The 14,050-nt window shown below is 34.3% G+C and overlaps 1 protein-coding gene across 4 annotated transcripts in view; it reads right to left on the reverse strand.

Annotated features, from left to right (window-relative positions):
• Positions 1–625: 625 nt before the first annotated feature.
• Positions 626–14,050, reverse strand: part of AP3B1 (adaptor related protein complex 3 subunit beta 1) — a 276,335-nt gene continuing 262,910 nt past the window's right edge. For all 4 annotated transcript variants that reach the window (XM_029215628.1, XM_029215632.1, XM_029215630.1 and 1 more), the window contains exons 26-27: positions 12,407–12,545; positions 626–1,341 (exon numbers count right to left, since the gene is read on the reverse strand). In XM_029215628.1, the coding sequence (XP_029071461.1) occupies positions 1,188–1,341; positions 12,407–12,545 (293 nt within the window). In that variant the 3' untranslated portion in view covers positions 626–1,187. The remainder of the gene's footprint in view (positions 1,342–12,406; positions 12,546–14,050) is intronic.

A 14,050-nucleotide genomic window follows, 5' to 3' on the forward strand; every position in this document is an offset into this window, starting at 1 on the left:
TTCTTTTTTACTTTCAAAAAATCATTATGTGGCTCTATACAAAGGGAACTGTCTTAGAGCCTATTATTAGCGTGTATCAGAAAGATAAATACAATTTCAACTTTTAAAAGTATTAGGAAGAAGTTTTCTGATTATAGAACAATCAATAAAAACAGTACCTTGCCTAAGTTAGCAATAAAATACTCTAGGGCAAAGTGCTAAAATGTTGATCACATAACTAGTTTTTAAGATTTCTATCATTTAGTTTATATTAGTTAGTTTCCAAAGGCATCAGTCAGTCCATCAAAGTTGGGCATCGAGATTTGTAAAGAAACAATGAGTTTCAAAGAATTTCTTCAGTAGTTGTAATAGGCCTTGTAATCAGATCTCTACTAAGAGATCAAAATTGTACATAAAGAGACATGAAGATTTTTATTTTTGTTATTAAACATATCAACTTTTTTCTTGAAGTTAACTACGACATAAGTAGAAAATCTACCTGGTTTGAAAGCAGTTTTTCTTTCACTAACTAAACCCCATTGTTTCTCTGCATTATATAACACTCAAAATATTTATTTTAAGGAAACCTCAGCATATGAACTTATGGATTATAAACAATTTCTCATTAAAAATGCAAAGACAAATGTTATTCAGGTGCTAGTTTATTTATCTTATTATTCAGAGATAATTTCATGATGACCAGTTACAACACCAGGAAATTCATAGAACAAAATTTTACAGATAAATCGTTGCTTTTGAATTTAATTCTAAAAAAGTATGCTATCCCATTTTCACATACCAAGCTGAGAGGCCATTTATACTATTTCTAGGCTAATTTTTGCTTCCTGCGAGAGGTAAGATGATTTACAATGAACTTTAAGTATCTAATTCATGTCCATCATTGTTGAAAAAGAGAAGGGAGCCGACAAGGCCAGGAGTAGCAGGACAGAGAAAATGCCACATGGATTTAGGAGTTGAGATCACTGACAGTAAAATATATGTTCTTTGGTTAGCAAAGCGAAAAGGGGGAAAGTACTGCATACATGATAGATACACACTAGCATTCTAAAGCAGGAGACAAGAATGTCCAGAGTGTATTCTTCCCCCACTGCCAGATGGAAGGGCTATTATTATAAATGAAAGGCAGCAGTAGTGGATGCCAGGCACTTTTGTTGTGTGCCAGATTCTGAAGTCCAGATGTGAGCAGGTTACCCCTGGGACAGGACAGGCTTCAGCTCCCGCAGCAGAAGAGAACCAATCACAGTTTTCTCAGTGTTTATGATAAGCTGGGCTGTAGAGCCTTCCTTCAGTTCCACCGTGACTAGCATCAATGACCCACTGTGCACAGTTTTAGCTGCAAACCTGGAAGAAAAAAAAAAAAAAATGAGAGAGAGACCTTTTATCATGAGGGGAAAGGAGACAGCATACATTCAAATAGGTTTAAAATAACTCGTTTTTTTTTTCTCAATAATTTATTACAGGTTCCCTACTGCCAAAAACCCAAAGCCAAGCATTCTTCTGAAAAATCAATAAACTGCCCAGCACCATGCTTACCACAAGCAGGTAATTTCAGTGTATCTTTGGAACAGAACAGAAAAAGGAGTTCTATTTTACTTATTAGTTTGACCAATAGATGCATGTGAATAATTCTCTATTACTACATATTTGGGAATCATTTATTCATTTGATATTTAACATTTCACCATGCATAGCGCCATTTAAAATAAACCACTCTATTTTTATCTTTAAAACATGTTAAGAAAAAGGTACCTTTCTCAAAGAGCTTGAACTTTTAATTCCTCATATCTGAAAATGATTATGCAAGACATTAATTTTGTGTGCATTATAAACTCTTCATAAGTTTCAATGAATTCAGACATGTTAAATATTCAACTTCAATCTCTAATGTTGATGACATGTAACAAAATCACGTGAGAGCCAAGTGCAACACCCTGCTCCCTCCGCTTGTATTTTTTTTAACGTTCATAACGTTAGATCTTCTTTCTGCTTTAGAATGTAAAAGAGGAAACTTGAGGTCTAAGGCTCCATTACTAAATTCCGAGACACGAAGAACCTACTAATTACATGAAATTAAAAGCAAAACTAGCCTTTTAAGCACTGCAATTGACTGCAAAGCCGTTGGAGGCACAATGAACTTCTGTCAATCCTGCTAATTCATTCTGCCTGCACAGTTGAGCCCCAGAGACGGGAAGAGGGTGGTCCCCTCCTAGGCCTCCATTTTCCACGTAGAGCATGTTCCACACTTTTGGGGGGACGGGAGGGGGACGGGGTTTGCTTGCAGGGATGACTGGAGAAAAACAAAGTTGCTGCGCATGAGCTTTTGAAAACACTAGCAAGTGTAGAGCAGGTCTGTGACCTGCTGTGACCCCACTCTGCAGGGCCGATCCCCTTTCCCCTTTCTGGAGGACACGTGTCTGAATCTGAGCCATCTGCCTCAATCTGCACGACATCTTCAGCCACAATGGCACCCAGTTAGCCCTGACAGCAGCTCACAATACATAAAAATCAGACCGCTGCGCTGACAGCGCGCTGTGGCCTATTCAAGAGCCAACCAACTGGTCAGTGTCTCATGTCTGACAATTAGCATGGGCCTTGCACAGAGCCCACGGCGTCCTCGGGGATCTGTTTAATTACCATCAACATAAAAGAGGGAGTTTATCAGGAGACACTCAGAAAAACTTCACTCCTGACTTAATTAAAATATTAGCCACTTAAGCAGGAAGCAGATTCTCTTTAAATGAAAAGTAATTTCTTTTTTGAGTTTTTTTAAAAAAATGACATCAAAATCTCATAACATATTAGATTCTTTCTTTCTTTTTCTTTTCTTTTCTTTTTTTTTTTTGTGTGGGGACCTAACAAGCCATTTTTGGCCTAAATAGAATCATGAAAATCAATTTTCCAACAATAATTAGAATAATGCATCAAAAGCAAGACGAATATGCTAATTTTACTAAGATGAAAATATTATCAACACTTTTAAGTCGTGTTTAAAAATGTTAGCTAATGGGTGGTAGACAAAGTGTGTTAGAAACCTTCGTAGACATTTATCTGTGTACTCTCTCCAAACATGCTGAAGACTTGTAAGGAATCCGATAGAGCAGTTTTTCCACTGAGAGAAGCAACTATAAGTAGAGCCAGTTTAGGAACAGAAATCATACCAATGTTTTTAAAGAGGTTTTATAAAGCTCTGGACATACATACCCATTTGCTCTTTAGACGCCCATACACGAGATTAGGAACTGGGCAACTCAGCCGCCTCTTTGAGAGAACACAAGATCACCAGCCCTGAAATGACCTCTCTTTTCTGTCACCCCTTGCAGGTTTCTGCATTTCTTTTGTCCAAATTTTCGAGGTTCTTCTGCTTCATAGGAGAACCCTGTTTCTGTATTTGTGTTAAACCATGTCACCAGATGATAGATACTAGGTGGCTCTACTGTCTCACCCATTTATGCAACTTTCCCCACAGATGTGGTCATCACCAAATCTTCATTCAACAAATATTTCAGCAGAGGTCCCTATTTCTGACAGGGTTATCATTATGTCAATGATAGTCTTTATTTACTTAACACTTGTGCCTTGAGAACACGGAGAAGAAGACTGTGTCTGAAAAGGAACGCAAAAGTTCCTACTGACTGTTGACTGTCAGGGTTGCACAGCCCCAAGGCACACTTTATCTCTTTTCTATTAAAACTTAGGGTTGATGTAACAATAATATAAACTCAGCAGAGACAAATGTCAATTTTGATGTCAGTATGTTTACGGAGATTAAAACTAGTGTCTTGTACCTGTTTTAAAAATCCTAATACCACAAAATGCTCAATACTGGCAAGAATAGGGGCACACAAGAGGCATTTGCTTACACTGCAGTGGAAACACGCTAAGCGAATCATCCTAGCAATAAAATCTGTTACCTGGTGTGAAAGCTACTGCCTTTTAACTAGGTCTGTATGTTCTAATGGGCGCAAATGATAGAAGCAATGTTTTAAAGCAGAAGACCAGAAGATCAGATGTTCTGACATTCTCATTTCACAGTTCAAAAAGGATGTATTTAATTGGAACACAGCATGATTACAATTGGTTTGTTTTGGTCCATGAAAGCAGAAGCCACCCCCTCCCCCCCAAATTTATTAATCATTTAACTTCCAAACAGGCGATGCTTTAACATACATTTAAAAGATAGTTATGGAAAGAGTACTAGTTAGTAAATAACAAATAGCTAGCTTTGGGATGTAAGAAACACTGATTATAAAGACAGCTTGGGTCAAATACCTGCATACTAAATTTAATGGCGGACCTAAGAACCTTTGTACTTGGCCTCAAACTAAGATCACACTGTGACAATTTTTTTTCCAGAAAACCTGTGAAATTTTTGATCACTGTAATGATAATAGCAGCTATCATTTATTAAATGCTGTGTGCACTGGGTACTAAGTACTTCACTTGCATTATTTCATTTGATTCTGAGTCAGATCAATTTGTAGGTGAGGAAAACTGAGGCCCAAAGACATTGAGAAACTCGCTCAGGGACACATAGCTAGTGAATGGTTGAGCAGGAATTTGAACCCAAGCTTTCTGATTCTAGATCGCACACATTCTCTTAATACATGCAAAATGCCCTCTTAATATTTGTTTTTTATCTGTCAACAGGTAAATTAAGGTTTTTCTTATTTACCTAATATGCATATAATCTATTATTGTTCCAGAAACTTTAAGAAGGAAGATTTTTCTCTTTAAAAGTTGTGTACCTGATTTGTAATATTCTGTAATTCAAAGCATCTTGACTTGATGCTTTGTCACAACACATTTTAAAGTTCTGCCTTTAAAGATTAAACAAAATAAACAAACATTCCCCACCCCCACTCCTTCAAAAGAGACACCAGCAATGAAAAATACAAAACCTTGAATGGAGCTGTAATGTAGGGAGCGACGACTGGGAGACCAACCAACCTCAAACACCAGTAACACCACAGATGAGAGAACAAATAAGTGGATGACAGTTACAGATGTATTGCCTATGTAAGATGGGCTCCATGTTATTAAAAGGATACCAGCTAGGTATTTTTCATAATTTTTCATTTTCATTCTACCACCAAGCACTCACTGTTTCTAATCACCAACCGAGAAGGTAAAACTGGATATATTTGTATTTCATCTTGTTAAATGTCTCTTTGTCTATTGTCTCTAACAATTGACATTTAATCTTTGAAGTCCATAAGAATTCCTAAGATTTAAAGAAAAAGATGAAATAAGGTGGTTGCCAAACCTAAATCAAAGTATGTACTACTCTTCTGAAAAAGTTCATTTGTTTTAACTACTGACAAAATTATGAGAACAGGTCTAATAACGACAATGAATTTGAACAAATATATTATTTACGATGCACGGACTTACTCCTTTATGCACTTAAACCATACTTCTTTTAGATTTGTAGGAAAATGCCTATGGACCTTAAATGCTCTTTGTTGGAAGGAAAAGAATCCTACAACTCAACTGTTTTAATAAATGAAATGTTGATAGAACAACATGAATTAAAAAATATTTATCTGAGAGGCTGCATCAATCTCCAGGGTATTCAGAAACATAAAACTTTTTTACGCAGAATCATATTTGCTACACTTAATGCAACAGCTCAAAGACATGCTTTTTCTTCTCTTGGATAGTCTTCCTGGTTTCTGATTTTTCTATTCTGAGTTCAATTTTCTTGTGTTTTCTGTTCTACTGGTTACCAGGAGCTGTGACAATGGCCCACTCAGGCTAAAACTTTTTTTTTTCCCACTCTGTACATGAAGCCTTCAATTACTGTCTGCTGAAGCAGACAGAATCCTATTAGTAAGAAAGACGATCACAAGATGCAGTGCCCTGCCCTAGCTATATAAAAATAATTAGTCCAAAGTTGACAAATGTGTGATGAAGTCGCACAATGACTATACGTAAGAAATACTGGTTTGAATAAGCCTCCTAACATCGAATACCAAAGCATGTTGATTTGGAGTATTATTTTCCAAAGGATTTAAAATGATAAACCCTTATAATTTTGAGTTAATATAGCATAACATTTTCAAAAGGCAGAGAATTTGTAAGTTGTAAAAAAATCCCATTTCGTTGACTATAAAAGTGTATTTTGAAGTTAAGCTCATTACACTATTGAATTAATATTAAGAAAATATTTACATGTGGTTCAAGTTTAGAGAATTTATCCAAAGCAATGTATTTTTCCCTATTATTTTTAAAAAAGCCAGCAATATTGTAGTTTTCCTTTAACATTCTGATTAGAATAGTTAAAACAAAAAATAAGCTACCATCAGAATTTAGGACTCTCTATTTTCTATTCTAATCTTTAGAATTGGTATAAAAAGTGATTCCCTACACTATCTTGTCAACGATGCATTCTCTTTATACAGGAAAGCTGAGAAAATCTAAGTGCACTTGCTCAAAGGAGATACGAAACATTCCAGTTATTCCAGAGCATTTTTGGTTTGTCTGTTTGGTGCGGGTGGGGTGGGATGGGACTTAACAGAAAACCAGAGAGTAAAACAAATAAATTCTTACCCCATTCTCTTTGATTCCTTATAAAATTGTCAACCCAGAAGGAAAATCATCAAGAATACCTTTCTTTCATTTTTACATGAAAACATTTATATATTCCTATTTGTAAAATTGTTGCACTGTAGAATATTACTTCACAAACAGTGGAATTAAATAAAATTTAAATATACAATGTTTTAAAGCAAAAATCAACTGCAGTTTGGTTATTTCTGAAATATCCAAATACGCCGCCTTCTGTGTAAAAATTAGAGGTCCACATTTGCTTTTCAATGAATTGCTGCTCAGAGCCTGCAGAGATCAAAGCAGTCAGATAAAAAAGCAGTGCTGCCCTCTAGTGGACAACCACCAATGTGAGAAAAACTCTGATCACGAAATAGGTTCCACAAATCTTAGTCCTGGTTTGAGATGCCAATTTGTTTTTTGTCTGTTTATTTGTTTGTTTGTTTTTTGGCTGTGACGCGTGGCTTGTGGGGATCTTAGTTCCCTGACCAGGGATTGAACCCCGGGCCCTCTGCAGTGAAAGTGCCAAGTCCTAACCACTGGACATTCTCTCCAATTTGTCATATTATAGAAAAGACTGAAGCATGGCATCTTTATATTAACAACTGTTTGTACAAACTTTTGTTTTAAGACAGATGAAGTATGGTGACTACAGTATCAGGCTTATAAAATTAGGGCACCAAGCCATCAAATGTCATTCTTATCCATTATGGTCCTTCAAAATTACCCAGTATTTAACTATTCCATAGTTATCAGGGGAAAAGAAATAAAACAGCTAGCAAACAAAAACAATAACCCAAAGGGTGATCAACCTAAGAACCAAAAAAAGGAAAATATCAAAGACTCCCACCAAGAAGTAATTATGCCATTCATGTTTCTAACCCCAGCAGCAACAAAATCTGTCACAAAGGTCTTCAAAAAATACTGAATGAAGGAGTTACACAATATTGATATTTTAGGATAGAAACAATGGTATATACCAGTATTTCCCCTATTAATAACCATAAACATGTATACAACAGTGATTCACTGGATGAGTTTAAGGACTAGAAATGAAATAAGTTGTTCTTTACAACTACTTTAAGTAAAAAAAAATTTATTTTAATCCTAAAACAATAAACTGTCTTTAAATGTGTTGATAAATTAAAAAGTTGGCTACTAGGTTGCCATGGATTCACAGTTCCATTCACAACACCTGATTTTTCTAATAGTTAAGGACCTAAGTAACAACAGTAAAACAACATTTACTCTATAAGGATTGTAATTATTCACAGGTTGTATATGTTCAAAATTTGCAAATTAAAAAAGTGACAGGATAAACAAAATCCAAACCATAGATTACGATATACAGGGGGAAAAAAAGAACGTAAGTACTGAATACAAGTTAATGAAAGCTGTCCTAAGGTCTTACTGAATAAGGTAAGAACTAAAATAGATTCGTGGCAGAGACATGGCTTTCTGTTTTCACTCAAATAGCACCCCTTATAAGGTCAATTTGTTGTTCACGAAAGGGAAAAGTGAGTAGGTTGTATGACAACTGTTTTTAACAATACTACTGTATATGAATGTCAGAATTCCTGAAACTGGGTTAAAATGTAAAATGTTGAGACTGCTGAAAGGCAAACTTTTACTTATGGTCTAAGACTGTTTCAGAGCTACCACTGTAATGTGCTACTCTAGGTAACAACAGACTTTCTTGGCTGGAACACACTGGATAAAAAGAAGAAAAACCTAAATCAAACATCTTGTCTACTGATGTTCCTGAATGACTAACCTGTAAAAAAGAAACATAAACACAGAAAAATATATTTTAAAATATGCCATGTGGCTGGCATTAACTATGAACTTTTGGAACACTTACCTGCAACCACTTGGAATACTGGGTCCTGCCCCAGCAGTCCTGAATCTGAGTTTTACACAAACTCCCACATAGTTCTTTTATACAGAACAACGTTAGAGATTTTGAAGGTATAGATTTTTTGGCTTCTGCATTTTGGTCATTTTTATTCATTAGTTTATCAGAGGACAAGCAATGTAATTAAAGCAAACGCGCCTCAGTTTCTACACTATTGAATACGAATCTCCTTCATAAACACTTAATTTCTTTCTTGGAGGGACGCAAGAAATTTTTTCTGGCCCGGGATAAACCTAGGATTTCCAATGCTAGTCTCTCTAACCTCCCCTAAAACACATAAAATCTTCACCTTTTAACTTTTCCGTCTATTCATATACTGGTTTACTGTTGTTCATTCTGCCCTTTGTATATACTCTATTAATATTGTTTTAAATAATGTGTTTTAAGACTTTCACAGTGTCTCACATTCTTATATGTGAGTATCTGACATAGGACATGAAGATGTTCGGCTATATATTTAATAAATGCCTTTTATGGTTTTTTTGATTCTGACTTCTCTATTACCCCTTATCATGTGGTAACTGTAATTTGGAAAACAGCAGATTGGCACAATGACCATAACTCTGTAGATCTCAATAAGATGGTTTTGTTCTCAAAGAGCAGCTTTTTCAACCAGTAAGTACATACCACAGAAATGAAGATAAAATTAAGTCTTTCAATAGTATACTGGTTGGCTTTCTGATTCTATGGTTCATTTAGAAAATCAAAACTAAATGTCACATAATCTGAAAGTAGTTCTACTTTCTCAACTGATCTTTGAAACCGGTTAACTACGCTGAAAATGCTCCTGGTTTTTGAATTGAATTCCATAAAACTTGTGCTCCTTTAATTGACTTTTTCTTAATGGAGGTATTTGCTGCTAATGTGTTAGGAACCATCTTCTCTTACGTATTCAATTAAAATTTCTACTTTATACTGTTACACACTTCTACATATTAATGAAGATTCACTTTTTCTTAGCTAATTCTTATGTTAAATACTTTTTAACTTGGTATTTAATGTAAAAAATATTCATATTGTAAAGAGTAGTAGGAATAAATTATCCTAAAACTAGACAATGGGAACTTAATTCATTGAATGGTCAGAAAGAATATTCTAATGCTAATTAAAAAGTCCTCTCAGAAATGAAAGATCCTGAAAAATTAAATAGAACATAGGTAGGCCAGCCAAGAATAATTTATTGTACTGAAAATTTTAATTTCTTAAAATACTAATGGTCAAAATGCTTTCCAAGCTTATTGTTTTTTTATTAAAAAGATTACCATTAATAAATAATGGTTTTGGTCCTATTTTTCATAAACTCAAAAAAGCAACTACCACAGAAGAATAGAGAAGTCATTCAAAAATCTCATAGAGATTTCAATTTTATTACTAACAATTAAATAATATAAAGGCTTAGATATATAAACTCATTCATCCCACAGGGTAATCCCCTACTGAACACTGTCAAAAACATTAATACAATTCAATAAAGTGGTAAACTGTTAATTTTTGTTATTATAAACAGTAATTGCTATTTCATTTTAAATGAAATTAAGAAAGCTATTGGTACAGACTGTACTACCAACTGTTTATTTCAGTTTTAACTTACTGAGCATAAAAGAATGGCAAAAAATGTTACATTTGTGGGATAGTAATTTTTGTCAGTATCTGTATGAAAACTACAAATAACTCTAGGTATTTACTGGAAGCCTTCTAAAATTTAAAACATTATTATAGCCATACCTTACTATAAAAAAAGCAAATGTAAAACATTTTCAGTAAGTACAATGAGACTTGTGAGGCAAGTTAAGATAGCACAGCCTATTTAGAATTATATATAGGCATTTTATTCACTTTCGGCTCCTCCACCAAGTTACAGAGCCAAATACCAGGCCACTGTGATAAGGCTGGACTGGAAAAGTGTCAACACATTGCAGAAGTGTATGAGGACCATGGCCATTAAGTATAAGTGCAAACTCTGCACTCCAAAGGCAGATAGAAATGGTTCCTAGTTGTGTGTCTCCCCTGCACTGGTATGGATAATTGAGAATTGACTGTAACTTAATCCTGTGAACAGGCATTAAGTTCTAAACCACCAAGACAAGTTATAGGCAAACTTTATGCTTTAATAAGAATTATACAACTGTGCTAAGTGTCTTACTTATTAGTCTTTTTCCCAATAGGAAAATGGCTTTCATATCAGTTGGTTTTGAGAAGGTAATCTGGCTATTTTCTTCTAAGAAACAAAAACCTGGAACACTGTCATTGCTTTCAGAAAAGTTAAAAACCCGCATACAAAGCAAAACAAAAACTTAATTAGAAGTTCCAACATAAACAAGGGTTACCCTATGTTGTTTTGTCTACTACAAAGGAACATATTAAAATAAGACTGAAGTATTGCTGGATACTAGATGTGTCAGGTAAAATTTCATACAGCATAAGCTAAAAGTTAAAGTTGATGTACAATATTTTGGTGTTTTAGTAATTTCAATAATTCAAAGGATCCATAAATAAAACAGAACAACTTCTGCTGAAGAAAATCACTCAGGAAAGTGAAAAAAAGTATTTAAAGCAGAAAACAAAACAAGGAAGACTTAGAACCAAACATTTTTACTAAAAGCCTTCTTTTTGTTCATTTTTTCCCCTATTGACCAACACTAACTGATAGATAAGGTGTATATTTGCATGGCAGTAACAATATGATGACCTTATATCCATTTTACTATTTTATCACCACCCTATGTGAGATAGATAGGGCTTATCAAAAATTAAGAAATGGAAGCATCAGATCTCTTGAGCAACTTACTTAAGGACCTCCTCTTCGCAAAAAAAAAAAAAAAAAAAAGGCACAAGGCAAATTTGATTTTTGACTAGTACATGCAGTTTTCATTCTGTCATGATTATTAGATGAAGTTAGGCAACTCTGTAATGGCAGATCAAGACTTGAACTCAGCTCTTCTGATGTCAAGTCCAATGTTCTTCCATAGATAACAGAATTTCATTTCAATCACCTTCTTTCCCTGCCATCAATTTCCAAACAGATGAGGTACTTAAAGCCCATAAGGAGAAGTTATAAAGCCCAATAATGGCAGAACTGAGTCTAAAAAAATCCAGATCACCCACAGAACTCTTTATATGGGGCCTCTCTTGCCCCTGTATTAATTTAAAAATACATTTTTAAAGGGTTGAAGGCGTTCTCTTTGATTTTCAATTTATTTCCTAAATGTAATGGTGGAAGTATGCCATTGGCAGTAGAATGGCAGAGGAATTAAAGATAGTTTGCAATGAATTCCTTTAAACTCACAGAGGACTAAGTAACAACTGCATGTTTATTTAAGGAGTAATTATTTTACTTTCATTTCAAGCCACTAGCATTCATAAGGATACAAAGAAGGCACATACTAATCACATTTTCTGTTACTTTTAAGGACAAATAACGTGGACCTCATGTTTTAGATGGTTGGTGGTGAAGATATTTCCTGGCCTAAGAAACAGAAGCTGCATTTGGCCCCATGTTGGTTGTCTAGCAGCTCCTTATTACTGGAAGCAGCCTTAGGGAATTGCTGTCAAAAGGAAATCTATACCCAAACTTCCCCCTTTTCAAGTAAAAAAGTCCAAATCCATTGCTTTATAAAACAGTTCTTCCTGGAATTCACTGAATCTGGTGAAATAAGAAATTCTCAGCCATATCTCACACAAGGTACCTTTACAAATCACCAAGCTACTATAAAATGCAGGTATACTATCTGTATCTTTCAGGAAAGCCCATATCTGTGTACTAAGGATTGTACGAAATAGGGAAGAGGGCCTTAATCCAAACCAATCAATCAAATGTATCATCATAAAAAAGGAGGGGCACATGTATGTTTAGGGGTTTTTATTTTCAAGGAAAATTATGAATTGAAAAGTATAGATTTATACATGTAGACAAGTTATCTCCACATCACGTGTCAGTGAACCTACCTGTGTATATTATCTTGGCCAGAAGGGACTACACCTACGTTGGCTACGTTTACAACCTTCTGAAGGATCACAGAGGAAGTGAAATTCTGCGGTGCAGCAATAATTACAGTAGAAGTTTCATTCATTCCCGTTAGCATTCCTGTAAGAGCAAAAGACGGCTCCCTTTTACTAATTTCTTTATGAAAATTACATTAAACAATTTAAAATTCATAGCCAAAATTTAAACTTTTTAAGAGAACAAATACCACTTCAGAATGTAATTTACAAGATAATTTTCATAAAATTAAAATGAACTGCAACTGATTAAAAAATTTTTTAAAATCCTCGTTGTGTTGAAAAATGTGTAAAAATGCAGTCAAACATCACTCTTAATAACCTGATTTTAAATACTAAGATTGATAAAAGCATAGAATCACAAAGATAAAATTCCAATTTCACTCCCTTTAAAATATACACAATTAATTTGGGCTTTATAAACTATTAAGTTTTTACTTTTTAAGAGTTTTTTTTTTTCCTTCTCCTTTTCATTCAAAGATCTCTCTTACCGAATGCTGCTTCAGAACAAATCAAAGTGTTTCTGGAATAACTAGCAGCGTTACACAATGAATGGTCTCAATATAATGGATCAAAGTTATCTCAACAGTGACTGAAAGTCACCAAACAGTTACGTGGTTCTAAAACATAGACAAGTATCTAAGCTACACTTAGTGATAACAGTGTTTGCCTAGTAAGTGGAACTATGGTTACTGACAAAAACAACTGAAATTTCTGAAGCAAAAACATTTGAACACAAAGGAAACAATGTAAATTGGAAAAACTTAAATCCCAGAGACATTTCAAATAATATTTAAGAAAGAAACTAAGTTAAGCAAAATCATGAACAAAAACCATATAGAATTAACACAAGGCATGCCATTAATATCAGAATCTTATATACAAATGTTCAAAGGACAAATTCAATAACATATCAAACTCTTGGAACAAATACTGAAATTAAGTACCCGGTTAAAAAAAACCAAAATAGTTATAATAAATGCCATCTATCTGGATCTGTGATATAGGTCATTGACTCCTAACGGTATCTACTAAAAATGATTATCTTTTGATACATATGATATGTGTACAATAGTTTATAAAATTTATGAAAATGGTAAAAGCTGATTTTATGTTTTCAAAAGGCCCTCCACCTTTAGGATTATGTATTTAATTTTGTTATTTATTGCAAATACAACAGAAACATTTTAAAACCCCTATGATTTAGCAGCATGAAGACTAAAACCTAACACTGTAAAAAGACTTACTTAGCTTTTAACAAAGAACAGTTTTTACTAGCCACTTTCAAACTCGGGGACACTATGTTCTGTCTTAGACTGTATAACTTCAATATTAGGCAAAAGCTTTAAAAACCACACAAGCAAACACTGCTTTTAAGTAAAGCACAGTGGCTGCTGACATAACACTGCTGAGAGATGTGTGTACTCATTTAGGATTTAAACCTCCATTAAGCTCTATTGAAGAGCAACTTCTGAATAAATGAATGCAACTATGTTTATGTTAAAAGCCTGTTTCCCTCCGCCTGTAATTAAAGGAAATGTTGTACAAAGCCAGTACTTTTGTCAAGCTCCTGTAAATGGAAAGATGGAT

This window comes from Monodon monoceros, unplaced genomic scaffold (assembly GCF_005190385.1).
Source record: "Monodon monoceros isolate NGI ecotype Baffin Bay Population unplaced genomic scaffold, NGI_Narwhal_1 Super_Scaffold_12, whole genome shotgun sequence".
Taxonomy (NCBI): domain Eukaryota; kingdom Metazoa; phylum Chordata; class Mammalia; order Artiodactyla; family Monodontidae; genus Monodon; species Monodon monoceros.